Below are 24631 nucleotides of genomic sequence, written 5' to 3'. Positions count from 1 at the left end.
CCCATAGATTTGGCCCTGGAACCCCCTGCTGATGACCCTCTTGACCCCCCTCCCGCCACCAATCCTCCCCCACCATTGCCGTTGGCTACCTTTGCTGGCGGAGGACCCCAACCCCCGCCAGCCGAGGTCCTCTTCTTCCGGAGCAAGGCTTCGTTTTGTTTCTGTGAGTCTGATGTTGAGACTCTCGGCAGGGTCGTCAGCAAGGGGGGGGGTCAAAGTTGGTGGCGGTGGTGGTGGGGGGGGTCGGCAATGGCAGGGGGGGTCAGCGGCGCTGGGGGGGGCTAAAATGTTCCCCCTCACCTTGGGCCCTGGAGCCCCCTCCCGCCGGTCTGGCTATGCCCCTGCCAGGCACACAGACTAGTGAAGGGTTCCCCTCCAATTAACGAGCTCACTAAAGCAAACAGAAAAAAGAATGGGGCACAGTAGAGCAACAAAAGGCAAAGAGTGTCGGAGACCAGGAGGTCTTTGAAATAACGCTCCAGTGTTCGACAAGTATGTACAGTAGAAGGATCTAGGGAATTTTTTAGGAGGAGGCCCAGGGGTGGATTGGAGGGGCCACACATTTCTCTTCCCCCAGTCCTCCCCTGGGCCCCCCCAAAATGGACAGCCGGCTATGCTCATGGCCACACACTAGTCTATGAGACAGTATTTTCCCAAGTCAGTCCTGTAGTACCCCCCTGTCAGTCAGGTTTTCGGGATATCCTCAATGAATATGCATGAAATTGACTTTTATACACTGCCTCCATTATATGCAAATCTTTCATGCATATTCATTGTGAATATCCTAGAAACCCGACTGGCAAGGGGGTACTCTAGGACCGACTTGGGAAACAGTGCTATAAGGTATGGCTCTTAACTCTATTAGCGTGTGACTCAAAAGGGAGCATGGTCAGGCATGTTCCGAAAATTTGCACCTATAGTTACAGAATATTGCCTCATTACACCTAACTTGGGCACCAACTTTCAGCAGACGTAAATCTGGCACCTAAAGTTAGGTGTGGGAATCAGTGCTAAGGGTGCGCGCCCTTATAGAATATCGCCTAGAGCCTCTTTTTAGCCCATTTATTTAATCCCCACCCCCACCCCATAATCCTTATAACAGAAAAGAGGATGGGACCATGAAAACAAAAATGATGGCAATTCAATCCGTCGTCATTTACTATATTATACCCATAGAAGCCATTTTACGGCAAGTGTTAGCAGTAAACTTGAAAGACTGAAAGCATACTCCTCATAGCCTGACTTAGGAGTGAGGTTCATTCCTGTCATAGGATGCACAAACCTAACCCATCTAGAGAAATTGCTCCTGAGACAGACCCGTAACAGAACTGTTCCCTCTAAGCTGAGCAGGAGTCCTCCATCTACAGTCCTGCCAGTAGGTGGTGCTGTTTCACTATCACATTTTCAATAGTGAGGGACAGGCAAGCTCAGCAAGTCCCCAGGGAACCTACCTTTCCCTAGCAATTGAAACCACAATATTGAAGCACCACCCCCAACTGTCAGCAATCCAGTTGGAGGACTTCCGCTCAGCTTAGGACAGACAAACAGGACTGTCCTAATTAGATTGTAAGCTCTGTCGAGCAGGGACTGTCTCTTCATGTTCAAGTGTACAGCGCTGTGTACGCCTAGTAGTGCTATAGAAATGATAAGTAGTAGTAGTCTTTAGGATTCTGGAATCCTGCTATTCTAGGATTGTGGAATCTTACTACCCTTTGGGATTATGTATGGAATCTTGCTACTCTTTGGGATTCCGGAATCTTGCTACTCTTTGGGATTCCGGAATCTTGCTACTCTTTGGGATTCCGGAATCTTGCTACTCTTTGTCCTTATCTCTTATTTGTCCTGTTTGTCTGTCCTAATTAGATTGTAAGCTCTGTCGAGCAGGGACTGTCTCTTCATGTTCAAGTGTACAGCGCTGTGTACGCCTAGTAGTGCTATAGAAATGATAAGTAGTAGTAGTCTTTAGGATTCTGGAATCCTGCTATTCTAGGATTGTGGAATCTTACTACCCTTTGGGATTATGTATGGAATCTTGCTACTCTTTGGGATTCCGGAACCTTGCTACTCTTTGGGATTCTGGAATCTTGCTACTCTTTGGGATTCCGGAATCTTGCTACTCTTTGGGATTCCGGAATCTTGCTACTCTTTGTCCTTATCTCTTATTTGTCCTGTTTGTCTGTCCTAATTAGATTGTAAGCTCTGTCGAGCAGGGACTGTCTCTTCATGTTCAAGTGTACAGCGCTGTGTACGCCTAGTAGTGCTATAGAAATGATAAGTAGTAGTAGTCTTTAGGATTCTGGAATCCTGCTACTCTAGGATTCTGGAATCTTACTACCCTTTGGGATTATGTACGGAATCTTGCTACTCTTTGGGATTCTGGAACCTTGCTACTCTTTGGGATTCCGGAATCTTGCTACTCTTTGTCTTGTGTGTCCTAATTAGATTGTAAGCTCTGTCGAGCAGGGACTGTCTCTTCATGTTCAAGTGTACAGTGCTGTGTACGTCTAGTAGCGCTTTAGAAATAAGTAGTAGTAGCTTAGAGTGAACAGTGCATAACAGGTGCCCACCCTATATCAAGCACCACAAAAATTGGTGGGATCCAATGGAAAATTAAGGGAAGTTACTTATGCAGAAAATCCAAAGATATAAATAAAGGTTCCTAATCTATCTAAACCCATTAAAAGCCTAGATTTACTTTGAGTTTTGCTGTTGTATTAATGGTCATCTTACAGAAAATGTTTTAATCATAAATTCTTTCAGATATAGCTCAGATTAGCAAGTGTTTTGCAGGATATTTAAGAACAAATTCACCCCTTTCCCCAAAGGTTCTTGACCGAGCAGGAGGAAGTTTGCTCCTCCTCTGTATCTCCATACAAAAATCAAGACAACATCACACACACTTGGCCCATAAACTCTACTGACTGATTATGGAAAAACACCTTTTACCAACTTTATTCTGAATATTGTATTTCTGCATTTCCAGCACCAGGCTGACTCACAATATGAGTGAATATCATGAGTACCGTCCTTCCTTCAGAGAAGTATAGTTCAAGTGGGTGGCTGTGACAATGGGAGATGGTGATTTGCTCAAATGGCAGAAGCAGACTTTGAACCTGCCCAGTCTTTGTTATTCTAACCTCTAAGCTACCCCCACCTTCTCCTGAACATCTGCTATTAGGATAGTTAGTCATATTTTCCTGATCTTCAGCCTCAGAGGCCACAAAGAGTAGAGCGAAGTAACATAGTAGATGACGGCAGAAAAAGAACTGCACGGTCCATCCAGTCTGCCCAACAAGATAAACTCATATGTGCTACTTTTTGTGTATACCTGACCTTGATTTGTACCTGTCCTTTTCAGGGCACAGATCGTGTAAGTCTGCCCAGCACTATCCCCGCCTCCCAACCACCAGCCCCGCCTCCCACCACCGGCTCTGGCACAGACCGTATAAGTCTGCCCAGCACTATCCCCACCTCCCAACCACCAGCCCCGCCTCCCACCACCGGCTCTGGCACAGACCGTGTAAGTCTGCCCAGCACTATCCCTGCCTCCCAACCACCAGCCCCGCCTCCCACCGGTTCTGGCACAGACCATATAAGTATGCCCAGCACCATCCCCTCCTCCCACCACCGGCTCTGGCACAGACTGTATAAGTCTGCCCAGCACTATCCCCGCCTCCCAACCACCAGCCCCGCCTCCCACCACCGGCTCTGGCACAGACCGTATAAGTCTGCCCAGCACTGTCCCCACCTCCCAACCACCAGCCCCGCCTCCCACCACCGGCTCTGGCACAGACCGTATAAGTCTGCCCAGCACCATCTCCGCCTTCCGCCACTGGCTGTGCCACCCAATCTCGGCTAAGCTCCTTAGGATCCATTCCTTCTGAACAGGATTCCTTTATGTTTATCCCACGCGTGATTGAATTCTGTTACCGTTTTCATTTCCACCACCTCCCGTGGGAGGGCATTCCAAGCATCCACCACTCTCTCCGTGAAAAAATACTTCCTGAGTAGAGCGAAGTGGAGGAGTAGCTTAATTGATGTGAGTCCCTTAATGCCTTGTGTAAAGCCCTGGCTGAAACCAACACTGTGGTTAGTGCAGCAGCTTGAGAACCAGGAGCGTCTGATTCCTACTGTAGCTCCGTGTGACCGTGCAAGTCATTTAACCCTCCAGTGCCCCAGGTACAAAATAAGTACCTGTATATAATATATAATCTGCTTTGATTGTCACCACAGAAAGATGGTATATTAAATCCCATTCCCTTTCCTTAAAGATTTTGTTGGAGCCCACTGTGAGTCAATCTGACCTGTTGCAGCCATCCACCTGGGAGTTCAGGGCTTAGGGAGGTACAAGGTTTGTTACGTTTTTGGGTTGAAAGAATGCTTAGTGTTGCGTATAAATGTTAATGATTTGTACTGTATCTGACGATTTCTCTCTTCTGGAGTCAGAACACACACTGCTTGATGTGCACTTCTGACCCTTCCTGTTAGACAAAATCTTCCAGCAGTGTTATGGGTTATTCTTCAGTCATGGATTGTATTTCTGGCCAGATGACATTTCTCCAAGCCCTTCTCCATTAAATTGTTCTGTTCTTTCCAGGACCGAGTGGACTTCCTGCAGTTAATGATTGATTCACAGAAGTCTGAATCCAATGGTGATGCTAAAGGACAAAAAGGTAACCCCATTTCATTAATTTACCTAATTGTTTTGTTGCATTGGGAGGGTCTCTTTCATAGACAGAGAAGGGGTTGGCTAATAGGTGAAGTTCTTATGGAGACACCTCAACAGTGGCGTAGCAAGGGCGGGGCGGTGGGGGCGGTCCGCCCCAGGTGTCAACGGGTGGGGGGGGGTGCATCCGACCACCCCCCCCCCCCCCGGCGCAGCACCTCCCCCCCGACACGGTCCCCACCTGCCTACGAGCTCCATCCATCTGCAGCGCTGCTGTAAAGAAGAAATCGCTTCGTCAGCCCTTCCCTCACTCACTGTCTCCCACCCTTGAGGAAATAGGAAGTTACGTCAGAGGGCGGGACACAGTGAGTGAGGGAAGTGCCATCGAAGCGATTTCTTCTTTACAGCAGCGCTGCAGATAGATGGAGCTCGTAGGCAGGTGGGGACCGTGTCGGAGTGGAGCTATGCCGGGGGGGGGTCCACGCCAGTGGGGGGGTGTCGTGTTGGTCTGCACCCGGGGGGGGGGGTGCAGTGGTGATCCGCCCCGGGTGGCAGCCGCCCCCGCTACGCCACTGCACCTCAATGTATCATATCCACCTAGAACACAGTAGATAATGTGAATGCCACTTTAGTTCTCATTCCGGAAATGAACTTTTTATACTTGAATGCTTAATCTACTCTGTCACTTATGAACTTAGTGCAGTAGCACTTTGTATTTCTCACCCTGGAAATGGCGATTGCCACTACGGCATAATGTAAGCCACATTGAGCCTGCAAATAGGTGGGAAAATGTGGGATACAAATGCAACAAATAAATAAATAATAGCAGATAGAGACCAACTGACCCCGTCAGTCTGTCCACCACTGTCAGATGTGCCGGAGAAAGTGGTCTATTTAACATACAAGCAAATGAATGAGTGGATACATTACATTACATTTCACACTTCTGTACTCTTTGCTGGAGGATGTGGTAACAGCGATTAGAGTATCTGGGTTTAAAAAAGGTTCGGACAAAGTCCATAGTCTGCCATTGAGACAGACATGGGAAGCAACTGCTTGCCCTGGGATTTGTAGTATGGAATGTTGCTACACTGAGATTCTGCATGGAATCTTGTTACTCTTTAGGATTCCAGAATCTTGTTATTCTTTGGGGTTCTATGTGGAATGTTGCCACGATTTGGGTTTCTGCCAGGTACTTGTGACCTGGCTTGGCCACTGTTTGAAAAACAGAATACTGGGCTAGATGGACCATTGGTCTGACCCAGTACGGCTATTCTTATGTTCTTATCTTTTTGCAAAAATTCACCCAACAAGAATAAGTTGAACATAATGTGTCATTTAACTCTCGAACCTAATCCACACCATTAACACTGCCCATACTCCAATTCTTTCCCCCACCTCTCTTCCTATTGTCCTATTCTACATAACTGTATTATCACAGTGATACTTTGTACCATACCTTGTGATATCTCTATGATACTTTGTACCATATTTTGTAAGCCACACTGAACCTGCTATCAAGCGGGAAAGAGCGGGGTATAAATGCTAAAAAAATATGATCTATTTTTATGATTGACTGATTCAGGTTGCTGTTTGGTATAATATTTATTTCTCCCTACATTCCTCCCCGTGAACTCTGCTCACTGGACAAGTCTCTCTTGTCGTCCTCCTTCTCCTCCACTGCTAACTCCAGGCTTTGCTTCTTTTCTCTCGAGGCACCTTATGCCTGGAATAGACTTCCTGGACCTATACGTCTAGCTCCATCTCTACCTGTTTTCAAATCTATGCTGAAAACCCACCTTTTCACCACTGCTTTTAGCTCCTAGCCACAATTGCCCTCCCCTTGTCCCTTCCTCCCTTCTCACCCATTACTTCCCTCACCCGTAACTGTCTTGTCTGTCTGTATTATTTAGATTGTAAGCTCTTTTGAGCAGGGACTGTCTCTTTGTATCAGGTGTTCAGCGCTACGTGCGTCTGGTAGCGCTATACAAATGCTAATAATAATAATAATGTTATTATGATTTTGTGTGTGTTTTTGATTGGTGGAATGCAAGTAGATATGAAAAGTGAGTTTTTCTGTTTTTCAGCTCTCACGGACACTGAGATTATGTCCCAGGCACTTATTTTCATTCTAGCTGGGTATGAAACCACCAGCACTGCACTGTCTTTCATGGCCTATAGTGTGGCAGTTCACCCTGAAATCCAGAAGAAACTACACGCTGAGATAGATCGAATTCTACCCAACAAGGTGAGTGGCTGCTCCTTCATCGTGTGAAAGAGGTGACCCATGTTGGATGCGTCTGTAGGTTGTCCTTAGTACACATTACACTCTGATAGTGGTTCTTGGTCTCCTACACCTTGCCACCCTAACAAGTCCAGTTTTCTTGATTTGTATGAGAGATTTACAGGTTTTAGACACAAGAACTATGTGAACTCGGCAAATTTTAGCCTGAATTGAAATCAGATTAGGGAGGGGATCAGGGATGACAGGCCCTGCTCTTTGATATTTGTGCTTACACATTGTACAAGTGATAAGGTATTGATTTAGGAAGGTATGTTGTATAATATTTTATTTATTAGAATTTATTTACCACCTTTTTGAAAGAATACATTCAAGGCGGTTACAGTAAAAAAATAAATCAAACATAAGCAATAGACAATTAAGCAGTAAAAATATTCAAATAACAATATAAAGTATGGCATAGTGTACTACTTACAGTATACCTGGAGGGTGTGGATGACATGAGGAAAGATCTAGCAAAACTTGAAGAATGGTTCGATAAATGGCAACTAAAATTTAATGCTACGAAATGCAAGGTCATGCACTTGGGTTCCAAGAACCCAAGGGCATGGTACCATAACAGGAGTGAAGTGCTTTTGTGTATGAAAGAAGAGCGGGACTTGGGGGTGATTGTGTCTGCTGACCTTAAGGTGGCCAAAGAGAAAATCAACGGTCAAAACCAGAAAGATGCTTGGGTGCATAAGGAGAGGGATCTACTATATTTCTTTGAAGGGGTGAACAAACATGTGGATAAAGGTGAGCCTGTTGATATTGATATTGGATTTTCAGAAGGTGTTTGACAAAGTACCTCATGAAAGACTCCAGAGGAAATTGGAGAGTCATGGGATAGGAGGTAGTGTTCTATTGTGGATTAAAAACTGGTTAAAAGATAGAAAACAGAGAGTAGGGTTAAATGGTCAGAATTCTCAATGGAGAAGGGTAGTTAGTGGGGTTCCCCAGGGGCCTGTGCTGGGACCGCTACTTTTTAACATATTTATAAATGACCTAGAGATGGGAGTAACTAGTGAGGTAATTAAATTTGCTGATGACACAAAGTTATTCAAAATCGTTAAATCGCGGGAGGATTGTGAAAAATTACTAGAGGACCTTACGTTACTGGGAGACTGGGTGTCTAAATGACAGATGACGTTTAATGTGAGCAAGTGCAAAGTGATGCAGTGGATATAGTGGAATTAGAAAAGGTGCAGAGAAGGGTGATGAAAATGATAAAGGGGATGGGACGACTTCCCTATGAGGAAAGGCTAAAGCAACTAGAGCTCTTCAGCTTGGAGAAAAGGTGGTCGAGAGGAGATATGATAGAGGTCTATAAAATAATGAGTGGAGTTGAACGGGTAGATGTGAAGCGTCTGTTTGCACTTTCTAAAAATACTAGGACTAGGGGGCATGCGATGAAGCTACAATGTAGTAAATTTAAAACGAATCTGAGAAAATGTTTCTTCACTCAACGTGTAATTAAACTCTGGAATTCGTTGCCAGAGAATGTGGTAAAGGCGGTTAGCTTAGCGGAGTTTTAAAAAGGTTTGAACGGCTTCCTAAAGGAAAAGTCCATAGACCGTTATTAAATGGACCTGGGGAAAATCCATTATTTCTGGGATAAGCAGTATAAAATGTTTTGTACTTTTTTTGGATCTTGCCAGGTATTTGTGACCTGGATTGGCCACTATTGGAAACAGGATGCTGGGCTTGATGGACCTTTGGTCTTTCCCAGTATGGCAATACTTATGTACTTATGATGACCAGCAGGAAAAAAAAAAGAGGTGATAATGCCCCTGTATAAGTCTCTGGTGAGGCCCCATTTAGAGTAGTACGTGCAATTCTGGAGACCGCACCTATGGAAAGATATAAACAGGATAGACTCAGTCCAGAGGGCGGTTACAAAATTGGTAAGCGGTCTCCGTCATAAAACATATGGAGACAGGCTTATGAACCTCAACATGTATATGCTGAAAGAGAGGTGGGAGAGAGGGGATATGATAGAGATGTTTAAATACCTCAGTGGTGTCAAAGTACAGGAGGTGAATCTTTTTCAAATGAAGGAAAACTCTGGAATGAGAAGGCATAGGAAGAAGTTGAGAGGAAATACGCTTAGGAGGAATCTAAGAAAATACTCCTTCTTGGAAAGGGTGGTGGAAGCGTGGTATGGCCTCCCAGTGGAGGTAGTGGAGACGAAGACTGTGTCAGAATTTAAGGAAGCGTGGGACAGGCATGTGGAATCCCTTAGGAAAAGGAGGCGTTAGTGGTTACTGAGGAAGGACAGACTAGATGAGCCATTTGGCCCGTACCTGCCGTCATATTTGTATGTTTTATGTTTCTAAATTTAGCCCTGTACTGTACTAGTAGCCAGTGAAGTTTTTGCAAAAATGGTGTGATGTGGTCATGTCGCTTCCAACCTTCTATTAGTCTTGCTGTATCAACTGGAGCTGGTGCAGACCTGTTGTAGACAGACCAGTGTAGACTGCATTACAGTAGTCCAGTCTTGATGCTATCATGGCATGCACAACTGGGATAAGATTTGCCTTCTCGATGTAAGGAGAAAGGCAGCATAGTTGTCGTAAATAGTAGAAGCGGCTCTTGAAGATTGCTTGGATTTGGGATATCGGAGTAAGTGTTGAATCTAACTGTATTCCAAGGTTCCTGACTTGTGATTTGAGTGGGACTTTGTACTTTGATGTCAGATACATGTCCACTTGTGTTAGGGACCCAGAGAAGGTTGGTTTTACTTTGATTCAGGCAAAGTTTTGTTGTGTTTAGCCCATTCTTGAATTGATGCAACCTTCTATTAGTCTTGCTGCTGCATTCTGAATCAATTGGAGCTGTTCGAAGTTACCTAAATAAAGGCAGACAGATTTTACAGTACGATATTTCTGCTGCTTTCGATTCCGTTGATCGTGTTCTGATGTTGAGGAAGTTGAGTGCATTTGTTTTGGTTGGCCCTGTCTTAAACTGGTTCAGAGAATGTTTATGTAAGTGCTCTGGTTGCGGGGTACCTCAGGGCTCATCGCTGTCTCCTATGTTATGTAATCTTTTTATGAGCTTTCTTGGAGCTATTCCTCTTTGTGATGGAAAGCGACTTTTGTCTTACGCTGATGATATTTTTATGTTAGTACCAGTAAGATCCACTCTGGATGACACTTTTATCAGAGTCTCTCGTTGTGTAGATAAAATTCAGCAGTGGGCTTTAGAGAATTTTCTTAAATCCAAATAAAACCAGAGTGTTATGGTTTTCTAATGATCCTTCGATTATTCCTACTACTGTGTTATTGACTAATGGTAAAGCCTTAAAGGTGGATAAGAAGTCTAGAGTTTTAGGAGTAATCCTGGATTTTTCACTTACATTTGATTCACGGGTTAATAGCCTGTGGAAACTAACATTTTATCACATTCCTTAATCTTCATTTCCCCAACTGCAAAGGCCTAAAATACAAATTGATGCACGCATCAACCTTTTCCTATATGAGCACGCAATTCTGGAACGCATTGCCACTCAACCTAAAAGCGACCTATGAACTGACCAACTTCCATAAACTACTAAAGACCCATCTCTTCGACAAGATATACCACAATGACCAAAACATGTGAAACTCCCACATATATCCAGAAATGTTAATAATGCCTTCTGTTATCTTACTATCATGTATTCCACTACAATGTAACCCAAAATCCTTCTGTAACACCAAATATCTACTCTTTTTTCTTTCCCACTATTCATGATGTATTGTAAGCCACATTGAGCCTGCAAAAAGTTGGGATAATGTGGGATACAAATGCAACAAATAATAATAATATGAGAATTACACATGATTAGGTCTTGCTTCTTTGAACCATATTTTGCGTTACTAGTTCAAATGTTGGCATTGTCCCATTTGGACTACTGTAATTCCCTATATGTGGGATTGAATGCTAAACTTAAATTACAACAGATTCAAACTACAGCAGTACGTTTAGTTTTTAATTTGAAGAAGTACGATAGTATCTCTATGTATGTGAAGCAAGTTCATTGGCTTCCCCTTAAAGCACGTATTATTTTCAAAGACGTTTGTAGAATTTTCCATGTATTATATGGTAGTTCTTCTGAGTTGTTGGTGCAACTTTTTTCTGACTCTTTCTTTTTCTTCTCGGGTACGTGACAAGTTGTTATTAACATTACCTGCATTTAGAGGTGTGCGGTTTAAACATCAATGTGATGCAATGTTCTTGTGTTGGGCTATTTCAATCTGGAATGCTCTTCCTTTGCATATCAGACCTACGACAAATTACATGCAATTATGCAAGAGTTTTTTTAAAGCATTTCTGTTCGATAAAATTTAAGAATGTTTGTTTGGGATTTTTTTTTTTGTACACCGCCTTGAACCTCAACTGGGATTAGCACGGTATGCAAGCCTTGGATTAGATTAGAGACAGACATGGGGAAGCCGCTGCTTGCCCTGGAATTGGTAGCATGGAATATTGCTACTATTTGGATTTCTGCCAGGTACTTGTGACCTGGATTGGCCACTGTTGGAAGCAGGATACTGGGCTAGATGGATCCTTGGTCTGACCCAGTATAGCTGTCCTTATGTTATTTTAGTATTATCCACATGAGTGGCGGTGTATGCTAATGTACTTAAATTTAGGTGACCTGTTATAGAATGAGCAAGTATATCAGTAGCATAGCCAGACCTCAATTTCTGGATGGGCCTGGAGGTGGACTAGGTGGACATGGTCCACACATTATCTCTGCACCTGCTCCCCCCCCCCCCCCCCCAAAGTGGTAAAAATGAATGCCTTGGTTGGCAGGGATCCCCAAGCCCCACCAGCTAAAGAGTCCTCTCTGGAGCCTCCCCAAGCTGTCTTAACGATGGGGCAGTTGTCAGCATGCTTCGAGATCCCCTGTGCATACTCAGTGCTCTGATTGCCTTGGAGTTAGGACAGCTTAGGGAGGCTCCAGAGAGCTCTTTAGCAGGCAGGAGTTGGGGATCCCACCAGCTGCACTGATGATGCATGCTGCTGCTGGGTGGGTCCCTTCCACCCGTTGCTATACCACTTGGATATATGATTTTAACTCACTAACTCTTGATGGAAGAGTCACATGAAGTAAAAAATGCCCTTACATGGAGTTTATTGTGCTTCTCCTCTAGGCCACACCTACCTATGAGGCCTTGTTGCAGATGGAGTATCTTGAAATGGTGATTAACGAAACCCTAAGATTGTATCCTGGAGGAGGTCGACTAGAACGTGTCTGTAAGAAAACAGTTGAGATAAATGGAGTAACCATTCCCGAGAAGACTGTAATAGTGATTCCAGCTTTTGTAATGCATCGGGACCCAGACTACTGGACAGATCCAGAAGAATTCAAACCTGAAAGGTACCACATGGGAGAAAAGGGCAGCTGGGGGAGGGGAGGGGAGGAGAGAGAATGTGGTCAATAAACCTCTGTCCTTCAGAGCAGTGGAAGCACAGTCCAAACAGTGGATCAGAAAGCACCAGATAAAGAAACGCCACTAATTAAACAATTCAATGGGAGTATAGTAAGAAGTTGTTGTTTGCGGGTTTCTACCTTATCGCTCCTGATACATCCATGTGGTCAAACCATGGCCATGTTGGGTGTTTTGTTCTTTTAAGTCATAATAAAGATTATTTGATTAATTAGCAGTGTATTTCTTCACCTGGTGATCTCTGGTTCATTGTTTTTGGCTGTGTTCTGTGGACCTTTTTGTGTCTTTTTTTTAAATTTGTGTATTTAATAATTTACTAGATAAAATATGATCTGAAATGTCTGAATGAGAATGTTTATAGCAGGAAGACAATTCATACCCTATTATGCGTCACATGGTTTAAAGAGCCCCTTCCCCGTAGATCTTAGAATATATATTTGAGCTTAGCAAATGCTGGAAGCAAGATTAGCAAGCAAAAAAAAAGGCGAGGTAGATCCAAGGAGGATATCAAGTGGTTTTTATTGGAAAAACAGCCTAAAAGACAACCCGACACGGCCGTGTTTCGGCCCAAAGGGCCTGCCTCAGGGTTCTGGTGAATCTACATAGAAACAAACATGAACATGTAATAACCAACATCAAATGAATAAAAACAGCTATATAATAGATAAATAAATAAATGGATAAATGAATATTCAAAAGGTAATATACAATAAAAAGGTGAAGTTACACTTAAATAGCATTTCGAAAATAATTGGTACATAAGAATAAGTATTTTAAAAGTCAAATAAGGAGGGGAAACATTAAAATTCAGAGATTTAAGACAGGTAAAATAACACTTAAATAATATTGCAAAAAAATGATTGGTACATAGGCGTAAGAGTGCATACATTTTGTGATGTATGGATGAGGAGGAAGCAGGATTAGGACACGAGTCTCAAGATTTCAAAATTCTGTGCTGAAAGCTCTTTGTTTGTAATTATGTATCATATGTACCGTTCGCTTTTATCTGGATTTCCATCCATGCTTTTGCCATTTCACAAATAGATTACTGTAATTCTGTCTTTATTGGCTGTCTCAAAGTACAACTCAAATGACTTCATTCATTACATAATTCAGCCGCTAGATTCCTCAGTTGAGCTAAATTTAGGTGACCAGATCTCATCACTTCAGGAATAGAGTTGGGAAGGAGCAAAGAGTTATTCAGGGAACAGTAATATGTCAGGAAAGGCGCTATGGTGCTCATTTTCAAAGCACGTAGACTTACAAAGCTACATAGAGGGGGATAATCGAACGGGGACGACCATCTCTAAGGGCGCTCATCTCTAAGGACGGCGCCGTGAAGGGGCGGGGCAACCCGTATTATCGAAACAAGATGGGCGTCCATCTTTCGTTTCGATAATACGGTCGGGGACGCCCAAATCTCAACATTTTAGGTCGACCTAAGAGATAGTCGACCTAAATGTTGAGATCGTCGACCTTAGATATGGGCGACCTCGGTTTTCGCCAATAATGGAAACCAAGGACACCCATCTAAAAAAAGACCAAATCCAAGCCCTTTGGTCATGGGAGGAGCCAGCATTCATAGTGCACTGGTCCCCCTGACATGCCAGGACCCCAACCAGGCACCCTAGGGGGCACTGCAGTGGACTTCACAAATTGCTCCCAGGTGCATAGCTCCCTTACCTTGGGTGCTGAGCCCCCCAACCCCCCCCAAAACCCACTCCCCACAACTGTACACAACTACCATAGCCCTAAGGGGTGAAGGGGGGCACCTAGATATGGGTACAGTGGTTTTGTGGTGGGTTTTGGAGGGCTCACATTTACCAGCACAAGTGTAACAGGTAGTGGGGGATGGGCCTGGGTCTGCCTGCCTGAAGTGCACTGCACCCACTAAAAACTACTCCAGGGACCTGCATACTGCTGCAATGGAGCTGGGTATGACATTTGAGGCTGGCATAGAGGCTGACAAAAAATGTTTTAAAATTTTTTTTTGGGTGGGAGGGGGTTGGTGACCACTGGGGGGACACAGTGAGGGAAGGGCCGACGAGGCGATTGTCTTCTTTTACAGCAGTGCAGAGTCGCGCGAGGTGCTGGGTGGACGGAGCTGGTAGACTGGTGGGGACTGGGTCGGGGGGGGGGGGGGTGCCGTGTTATGCCAGGGGGGAGGGTGCTGTGTTGCCCTGCAGCCGGGGGCAGGGGGTGCGCGCAGCAGCGATCCGCCCCGGGTGGCAGTGAACCACAGAACGCCACTGCCTGCAGTACCTGTGGGGGAGTCCTTAGGAAGCAGGGAGTGGCCCTTGATCAGAGGTTTTTGCACCCTGTAAATGCCCAGGAATTGCATGAGAAGGAAAAGACTGCTAATGTAAAAGAGTGCCTTTGTTTTCTGTGAAGACCCAGGTCTTGAACTTCATAGTTGTAGCCAGGCCTTGACTTAATGTTTGAGAAACTGGAATTGTACTGAAGATAGAACTGCTAAGAGAGAAGCAATTACGTGTTGTTGGGGTTGTGGCCCAGGGTTGGAGTCTGCCACAGGGGAGCAGACTGTATTGCTTTAATTATTTTCCACCAATAAAATTTTCCTTTGACTTTGCACTGCAAACTGCCTCTGTGAGGTCCTGCAGCCAACTGCAAGTCACACTATCACAGGGATGCATGGCCATGAATGTGGGCAAGTTTGAAACTTGTGACCAGCCTTGGATACTGACCATTCATGCATCTCTTGCAAATAGTACAACTCGTAATTCAATTTGGTTTGGAGGAGTGGCCTAGTGGTTAGGGTGGTGGACTTTGGTCCTGAGGAACTGAGTTTGATTCCCACTTCAGGCACAGGCAGCTCCTTGTGACTCTGGGCAAGTCACTTAACCCTCCATTGCCCCAGTTACAAATAAGTACCTGTATATAATACTAGTAAAAAAGGCCCGTTTCTGACACAAATGAAACGGGCGCTAGCAAGGTTTTCCTTGGAGTGTGTATGTTTGGGAGAGTGTATGTGAGAGTGACTGTTTGAGAGTCAGAGTGAAAGTGTGAGTGTGTGAGAGAGAGAGTGACTCTGGGTGTGAGTGTGTTTGTGAGAGAGTGTGTGTGTGAGAATGAGAGTGTGTGCAAGTGTGTATGTGAGACACAGTGTGAGAGAGAGTGTGTGTGTGTGGGCGAGAGAGAGAGTGTGTGTGAGACACAGATTCTCTGTGAGAGTGAGTGTATGAGACCAAGCGAGTGTGTGAGTGACTGTGTGGCACATAGAGAGTGAATGTGATACAGTGTGAGACAGAGTGTGTGAGAGTGAGAGTCAGAAAGACATTGTATATGAGAGAGAGAGTGTGAGCCGTGCCCTCCCAATCCATGGCCATCTGTCCCCTGCCCCCTCCATTCATCCTTTTCCAGCAATTCCCCTCTGTCCCTGAGCCCTGCCCTCCCAATCCATGGCCATCCATGTTTGTCTGTCACCTGCCCCCTCCATTCATCCCTATCCAGCATTTCCCCTCTCTGCCTGAGGCCTGCCCTGCAATCCATATCCATCCATGCCCATCTGTCCCCTCCATTCATCCCTATGCAGCAATTCCCCTCTCCCTGAGTCCTGCCCTTCCAATCCATGCTCCTCTGTCACCTGGCCCCTCCATTTTTCCCTATCCAGCATTTCCCCTCTCTGCCTGAGGCCTGCTCTGCAATCCATATCCATCCATGCCCATCTGTCCCCTCCATTCATCCCTATCCAGCAATTCCCCTCTCCCTGACTCCTGCCCTTCCAATCCATGCCCATCCATGCTCATCTGTCACCTGGGCCCTCCATTTTTCCCTATCTAGCATTTCCCCTCTCTGCCTGAGGCCTGCTCTGCAATCCATATCCATCCATGCCCATCTGTCCCCTCCATTCATCCCTATCCAGCAATTCCCCTCTCCCTGAGTCCTGCCCTTCCAATCCATGCTCATCTGTCACCTGGCCCCTCCATTTTTCCCTATCCAGCAATTTCCCTCTCTCCCTGAGTCCTGCCCTCCCAATCCATGCCCATCCATGCTCCTCTGTCCCCTGCCCCCTCCATTCATCCATTTCCAGTAATTCCCCTCTCTCCCTGTGCCCTGTCCTCCTAATCCATACCCATCCATGCTCCTCTGTCCCCTGCCGCCTCCATTCATCCTTTTCCAGCAAGTCCCCTCTCGCCCTTCCATGACCCCCCCCCTCGCATCCATGCTACTCTCTCTCCCATGTCCCAGCCTGGCCCCCCCTCTTCTCCCCCCCCCCCCCCTTCGCATCCATGCCTCGCATCCATGCATCCCTTTTTTTTTTTATTATTCTTTTTAACTTTACCTCCGTGGCGGTTCGTGCAGCGAAGCGTCAGGGAAGGAGGCGGCGCTCCCGACGTCTAGCTTTCCCTTCGCTGTGTTCCGCCTTATTTTGAAGGCGGAACACAGCGAAGGGAAGGCTAGACGTCGGGAGCGCCGCCTCCTTCCCTGACGTTTCGCTTCCCGATTTGTTTGTTTTTTTCGTGAGGGCGGGGCAGAGACGGCTGGCTGGCTTGAAGGCTTCACACCACGAATCCACGAACCCTACAGCTTCAGTGACGTCAGATGGCTTCAGGGCTTCAGGGCTTCACAGAACGTTGTCCTCATTAGAACGTTCACGGTGCGTTTTATTATATTAGATGTAAGCCGCATTGAGCCTGCCGTGAGTGGGAAAGCGCGGGGTACAAATGTCAGTCCTTAAGGGGCACAACCCAGTCAGGTTTTCAGGATTTCACCAATGACCCACTTCTTCAGAGTCTATTTACTCTGGCCACAAGTCCCAGCTGCTCGTCAAGAATTCAATTCAGTTCAGTTCTTGGATACTGCTAATATCCCCTTTCAGGCTTCAGTGCAGTATACCTCATAAGTGGGATGAAATTATTACAATGTAATAGGTAGGACATTGTGTGAATACAGTCGGGTTGGATTTGATACAATGTTACAATATAATAGGGGAATTTTCGAAAGAGAAGGGTGCCCATCTTCCGACACAAATTGGGAGATGGGCGTCCTTCTCTCAGTGTCGCCCAAATCGGCATAATCGAAAGCCGATTTTGGGCGCCCTCAACTGCTTTCCGGGACGGGGGCATGTCGGCACCATACCGAAGGCGGGACTGGGGCGTGATTAAGAGATGGGCATCCTCGGCCGAAAATGGAAAAAAGAAGGGCGTCCCTGACGACCATTTGGCTGACTTTACTTGGTCCATTTTTTTTCATGACCAAGCCTCGAAAAGGTGCCCAAACTGACCAGATGACCACCGGAGGGAATCGGGGATGACCTCCCCTTACTCCCCCAGTGGTCACCAACCCCCTCCCACCCAAAAAAAAAAAAATTTAAAAACATTTTTTGCCAGCCTCAAATGTAATACCTAGCTCAGCAGTATGCAGGTCCCTGGAGCAGTTTTTAGTGGGTGCAGTGAACTTCAGGCAGGCGGACCCAGGCCCATCCCCCCCCCCACCTGTTACACTTGTGGTGGTAAATGTGAGCCCTTCAAAACCCACCAGAAACCTACTGTACCCACAAGTAGGTGCCCCCTTTCATCCCTAAGGGCTGTGGTAGTGGTGTACAGTTGTGGGGAGTGGGTTTTGGGGAGCTCAGCACAGAAGGTAAGGGAGCTATGTACCTGGGAGCAATTTATGAAGTCCACTACAGTGCCCCCTAGGGTGCCCAGTTGGTGTCCTGGCATGTCAGGGGGACCAGTGCACTACGAATGCTGGCTCATCTCATAACCATATGACTTGGATTTGGTCGTTTATGAGATGGGCATCCTCGGTTTCCGTTATCGCCGAAAACTGGGGACGACCATCTCTAAGGTTGACGATCTCAACATTTATGTTGACCATCTCTAAGGTCGACCTAAATGTTGAGATTTGGGCAGCCCCGACCGTATTATTGAAACAAAAGATGGACGCCCCTTCGCGGCAGCATCCTTACAGATGGGCACCCTTAAAGATGGTCGTCCCCATTCGAAAATGCCCCTCTTTGGGATCCTTATACTAAGCCACGGTAAAAAGTGGCTTGCAGTAGTGTAGGTGTGAGATTTGGGTGCGCGCAGAAATATTTTTCAGTGCGCGTACCAAAAATGCATTTTTAAAAAATGTTTTGCCAAAAATGGACGTGCGGCAAAATCAAAATTGTTGTGCGTCCATTTTGGGTGTCTGTTCTTACCACCAGCCATAGACCTAGTGGTAAGGAATCTACGCAGTAAGGACCTACGCACATCAGATGCCACTTGGCGTGCGTCCACTACGCGCATCTGAAAATAAAAATTATTTTTCAGATGTGCGTAGAGGACGCACACCAAAAATGAAATTACTGCACGTGGTAGTCGGGTGGTAAGTCAGTTTTGGCACCCATAGAGCTTACCACAGCTTAGCAAAAGGGGCCCTGTGTGAGTTGATCTTGTTGGTTGGACAGAAAGATTCAGAAGAAAGACCCAGCCCCCTTTTTACACAAGGTTTTATGGAGACACTGACATAAAAGCATCACCTTAAACACATCCACTACTCAGACTGCTTCAAGAGTCAGGGAAGACCTAAAAAAATGTCAGGAACTGTTTCTAGTTAACGGGGATAGAGACTCAAACACAATACCACATTTGCTTTTAGTAAGGGGTGAATTTGGAGCTCCTGTACACTCATTCCTTCCAAAATAAGACTCGAAACGTTGAGCAGGAAGGAGAAAGTTTACCATTTTCAGAGATATGGAACTGTTTCCTGTTTTTCTGCTTACTTATGTGACTTCTCCTAGGTTCAGTAAAGAGAACAGAGAATCCATGGACCCTTACGTTTTCCTCCCCTTTGGAGCTGGACCCAGAAATTGTATCGGGATGAGATTTGCCCTGCTGAACATGAAACTGGCAATGGCGGTCCTGTTGCAGAACTTCTCCTTCCAACCCACCAAAGACACGCAGGTTAGAAACCAAACTCTGTAGCATCTGTTTACGTTCACAGAAAATCATTAAACTGGAAAGAGTTATCCCTTCTCTTAATCCATTCTGCTTTTCCTTAGATCCCTCTGGAGCTTGACTCGAAGGGGTTCCTGCAGCCCACAAAGCCCATTGTTCTGAAACTTGTACCCAGAACCAGCGCCAGCGCTGAAGACCGAAACTGAAAAACAGGCGACATCGCGGGAAACAGAACGGCTCGTGCCAACTGAGCCTTTCCTTGGTGCCGCCTTCCTACAGCAGATTAAAGATCAGAAATACACAACAGAATAGAGAAAAGGACCATTTTACACTGATTTCTGGGACTCTCTTGAGAGCTTCATCCAGATGTAGAGTGCTTTCTTAAGCATAGGCTGATGCTTATTTAATGGCTGCTTTGAGGAATAGAAGAAACTGATGAAAATGACAGAATATTCTCCATTACAAGTGTCAAGTGTCCCCTTAGCCTCCGCCTTTAAGTTTAATTACCAAAAGTTTGCTGTTAGATCCAAATGGCCTGTAGTTCTCTACAGCAGGGCAGAGTGAACCAAGATCTAAGTCCTCAGCAGAGCTGCATCCAGGGGTCTGTGGGGAAAGGTCTGAGGGGCTCTTCCGCAGCTTGTGTTTTTCTTTTCCTCTTGTATTTACCAATAACTCCTGGAGTCCTGTAGTTTAGCTCATTCTCGTACCCTTAAAGGCACATTCTGGCCTCATTCTGCTCTTTGTCCCTTATGCTGTCCATCCCACCTGGCCCACATTCAGGGCCTTAGAAAAGCCGACCCACTGATGCAAAGGTCACCCACTTCAAGAGTTCACAAGCAGGAAACAAAAATCTGTGTCGGTCATATCTGGTGGGAGACCCTCTGCCAAACGCATCCTGCTGTACAGTGTCTGGAAAAAGTTAGGCTATAACAGCTTTAAACTTCAGTAGCTTTAAAGTTTAGCAAAGGTTTTATGTAAATCACTTTGGTTGTTTACCCCCCAACGAATAAATGCACCTCAACAAAAGATGGCTGAAAATGAACTTCCGTTTTGTTGTAAAATATCTAATAAAACTTTGTTTACAAATTGTCATTACCTTGTCTTAAATGTTATGGCAAATGTATAATAGTAAGCAACAAGTGGGGAGGAGAATCCTCACGCAAAACGAAAACAATAAAAACAAGAGTGAGGACAAATATGGAGGAAATCCAAGAACCTTTATTGGTAAATCAACTAACAACCCGACACAGCCGTGTTTCGGCATCAAAGCCTGCATCAGGGGTCAAACAAATCTTCTATGGTTGTCACTCGGTTAAAAACCCAAAGAAAAGATGGTTGTCGGACTTCCTTGAAATGAAGAAGTTGAGAAATCGACTATAAAGCGCCTCGACGGCAATACACAGAAATGACGTCAATGGTACATATAATGGTATCAGGGGTCCGGGATCAGCCTTGACGTTTCCTTCTAGATACAGTAGTGACTCACCTATGACCCTTTGGAGTTCTCTGGTTGAGTTGGGGTCTAGTGCATTTTGCTGGATTTTCTACTTCCGATAGCCTTTCTAGTTCAAATCTTGAAGCCAAATGATTATTTATTTCTGAAATCTATTAAAAAAAAAATCATCTGTCTGTCTGAAGGCATAAAGTCATCACTGAGTATTTAGTAAAGCTGAGCTGGGAGAGATGTACCGGAGGGAGGAGGAGAGCTGAAGGAGGAACTGAGGTTGGGGGTTGAGGGTCGCTGTGAACCTGTTCTGCAGGGAGAATAGAGATGTTAAGGCTGAGGGTGAGATGTGGGGGCCAGTGAAAGTGTATGGTGATCCTGGACAAACCCTCATTTGGGGAGGATACACTGGTGTGTGGGGGGGGGGGGGGGGGGACCGAGCTAGATTTTGAGCACACATGTGCAATGTAAAGAACATTTTTGGAGGCCATTTTAGAAGGTTTGAGCAGCATTTGCACATCTAAATAGCAGATTTACAGAGTTACATGTGTCTAAGTCACAATTTTAGTAGTGTATACCTGGGACAGGCACAGTTTTCAAAGGGGCGTGTTCTGGGTGAGAGGTATCTGTGTATTTTCTGTTTTGCACTGGCAAAACACATCTACTTCAAAGTTTCCCCATTGGCATTTACACCTGCTCCTCAGCCAACTGCTGGTCTGGACACGGAGCCAATACAGGGGTTAAGAAAATAAAAACATAAGTGTTACCATAGTGGCCAATCTAGGTCACAAGTACCTGGCAAGCTCCCAGAACAGTAAAATAGATTTTATGCTGCTTATCCTAGAAATAAATAGTGGATTTTCCCAACTCCTTCTTAATAATGGCTTATGGACTTTTCTTTCATGCATATTATTAAAACTAAAACCTGCTAAGCTATCTGCTTTTACCATATTCTCTGGCAATGAATTTAGAGTTTAATTACACTTTGAGTGAAGAAATATTTTCTTTGGTTTGTTTTAAATTTACTACTTAGAGGCGGGGATGGTGCTAGGCGGACTTATACGGTCTGTGCCAGAGCCAGTGGTTGGGAGGTGGGGATGGTGCTGAGCAGACTTATACGGTCTATGCCAGAGCCGGTGGTGGGAGGCGGGGCTGGTGGTTGGGAGGTGGGGATGGTGCTGGGCAAACTTATACGGTCTGTGCCAGAGCCGGTGGTGGGAGGCGGGGCTGGTGGTTGGGAGGTGGGGATGGTGCTGGGCAGACTTATACAGTCTGTGCCAGAGCCGGTGGTGGGAGGCGGGACTGGTGGTTGGGAGGCGGGGATAGTGCTGGGCAGACTTATACAGTCTGTGCCAGAGCCGGTGGTGGGAGGCAGGGCTGGTGGTTGGGAGGTGGGGATGGTGCTGGGCAGACTTATACGGTCTATGCCAGAACCGGTGGTGGGAGGCGGGGCTAGTGGTTGGGAGGCGGGGATAGTGCTGGGCAGACTTATACGGTCTGTGCCCTGAAAAGGACAGGTACAAATCAAGGTAGGGTATACACAAAAAGTAGCACATGAGTTTATCTTGTTGGGCAGACTGGATGGACCGTGCAGGTCTTTTTCTGCCGTCATCTATGTTACTATGCTCATTGCACTGCCCCCTAGTCCTAGTATTTTTTGGAAAGAGTAAACAAGTGATTCACATCTACCTGTTCCACTCCACTCAGTATTTTATAGACCTCCATCATGTCTCTGAATGAACGCTCAGCCTTACAACCCCACCCCCCATTAATTTTCAGACCTCTATCCTGCAGTTTCCCCCCTCTCCCAATTTTGATAATTAAACTGAACAGTCATGATCATCCTTTAACAATTCAGGCTAAATTATGTGCTGATGTTTCCTTTACTGTTTTACTTAGTCTGCCCTGCTTTTTGCTGCCAGCACGAAGCTGCTGCCCTAGACAACCGCCTAATCATGCCTAATGGCTGGGCTTGACCTGTCACTTGGAAGAGAGATTGAGGGGACAGTTGTGGTTAATTTTCTGGCATTTAAAACCACTTCAAACACGGTTTCTGTGCTCAGCAACTTAATCGGTTCCCCTTGATGTCCTGCTTCGCAAAATCTGAGTCTTGTACTTTTACGTGGCAGGTTGCAAAACCCACCAGTTACATATGTAAGTGACATCACTTATATATTCAAAGGTCTGAGGGTGCTACCGCAAAATACAGTGGCATGCAGTAAGCAATGAGCACACAAATTACTGCCATGTGGTAGTGGTTAGGGTGGTGGACTTTGGTCCTGAGGAACTGAGTTCGATTCCCACTTCAGGCACAGGCAGCTCCTTGTGACTCTGGGCAAGTCACTTAACCCTCCATTGCCCCATGTAAGCTGCATTGAGCCTGCCATGAGTGGGAAAGCGCAGGGTGCAAATAAAATAGATACTATTGGAGATTCTACATGGAATGTTGCTACTATTGGAGATTCTACATGGAATGTTGCTATTCCACTAGCAACATTCCATGTAGAAGGCTGCGCAGGCTTCTGTTTCTGTGAGTCTGACGTCCTGTGCAGGACGTCAGACTCACAGAAGCAGAAGCCTACGTGGCCACATTGGTGATCTGCAAGGGCCGACTTCTACATGGAATGTTGCTAGTGGAATAGCAACATTCCATGTAGAATCTCCAATAGTAGCAACATTCCATGTAGAATCTCAAATAGTAGCAACAGTGGAGGAGTGGCCTAGTGGTTAGGGTGGTGGACTTTGGTCCTGGGGAACTGAGGAACTGAGTTTGATTCTCACTTCAGGCAAGTCACTTAACCCTCCATTGCCCCAAGTAAGCCGCATTGAGCCTGCCATGAGTGGGAAAGCGCGGGGTACAAATGTAACAAAAATAAAATAGATACTATTGGAGATTCTACATGGAATGTTGCTACTATTGGAGATTCTACATGGAATGTTGCTATTCCACTAGCAACATTCCATGTAGAAGGCTGCGCAGGCTTCTGTTTCTGTGAGTCTGACGTCCTGTGCAGGACGTCAGACTCACAGAAGCAGAAGCCTACGTGGCCACATTGGTGATCTGCAAGGGCCGACTTCTACATGGAATGTTGCTAGTGGAATAGCAACATTCCATGTAGAATCTCCAATAGTAGCAACATTCCATGTAGAATCTCAAATAGTAGCAACAGTGGAGGAGTGGCCTAGTGGTTAGGGTGGTGGACTTTGGTCCTGAGGAACTGAGTTCAATTCCCGCCACAGGCAGCTCCTTGTGACTCTGGGCAAGTCACTTAACCCTCCATTGCCTGCCGCATTGAGCCTGCCATGAGTGGGAAAGCGCAGGGTACAAATGTAATAAAAATAAAATAATCCACAGTTTATTGTTAAATGCCACCCTTTCAGTAAGTGAGTGAATGGTGATTGGCTCAGGCAGGCACTGACAGGAAGGGTGACATTTAAAAACAAAAAAACCTAAAAACAGTAGCTGTGGGCAAAAAAAAAGCATGGGGTCAGCGTTTTGCATTAGCCCATCTCCTTCATAAGTACATAAGTATTGCCACACTGAGACAGACCAAACATCCTGTTTCCAACAGTGACTAATCCAGGTCACAAGGGCCTGGCAAGATCTCAAAAAAGTTCAATACATTTTATGCTGCTTATCCCAGAAATAAGCAATGGATTTTCCCCAAGTCAATTTAATAATGGTCTATGGACTTTTCCTTTAGGAAGCCGTCCAGACCTTTTTAAAACCCCGCTAAGCCAACTGCCTTTACCACATTCTCTGGCAATGAATTCCTGAGGCAGTGCCCCAACAAGCCACCCCAACCCAACACCCTTTCCCACCTGACCTCACCCCCTGAAATAAATATTCCTGCTCTCTAGTGGCACCCACCTGACTTGATTTTTAAAAGTCCTCCCTGG

The 24631-nt window shown here is 45.7% G+C and overlaps 1 protein-coding gene across 1 annotated transcript in view; it reads left to right on the top strand.

The window, feature by feature from the left end:
• The window catches only part of LOC115476722 (cytochrome P450 3A9-like), a 54470-nt gene extending 34091 nt beyond the window's left edge, over positions 1-20379 (top strand). The window contains 5 exon segments of the mRNA XM_030213274.1: positions 4598-4673; positions 6754-6914; positions 12086-12312; positions 19131-19293; positions 19392-20379. Coding sequence (XP_030069134.1) covers positions 4598-4673; positions 6754-6914; positions 12086-12312; positions 19131-19293; positions 19392-19493 — 729 coding nt within the window. The 3' untranslated portion in view covers positions 19494-20379.
• Positions 20380-24631: the final 4252 nt, after the last annotated feature.

The sequence above is a fragment of the Microcaecilia unicolor genome, chromosome 8 (genome assembly GCF_901765095.1).
Source record: "Microcaecilia unicolor chromosome 8, aMicUni1.1, whole genome shotgun sequence".
Taxonomy (NCBI): Eukaryota; Metazoa; Chordata; class Amphibia; order Gymnophiona; family Siphonopidae; genus Microcaecilia; species Microcaecilia unicolor.
The sequence above is the reverse complement of the archived record's forward strand: the minus strand, read 5'-3'. Positions and strand labels throughout refer to the sequence as shown.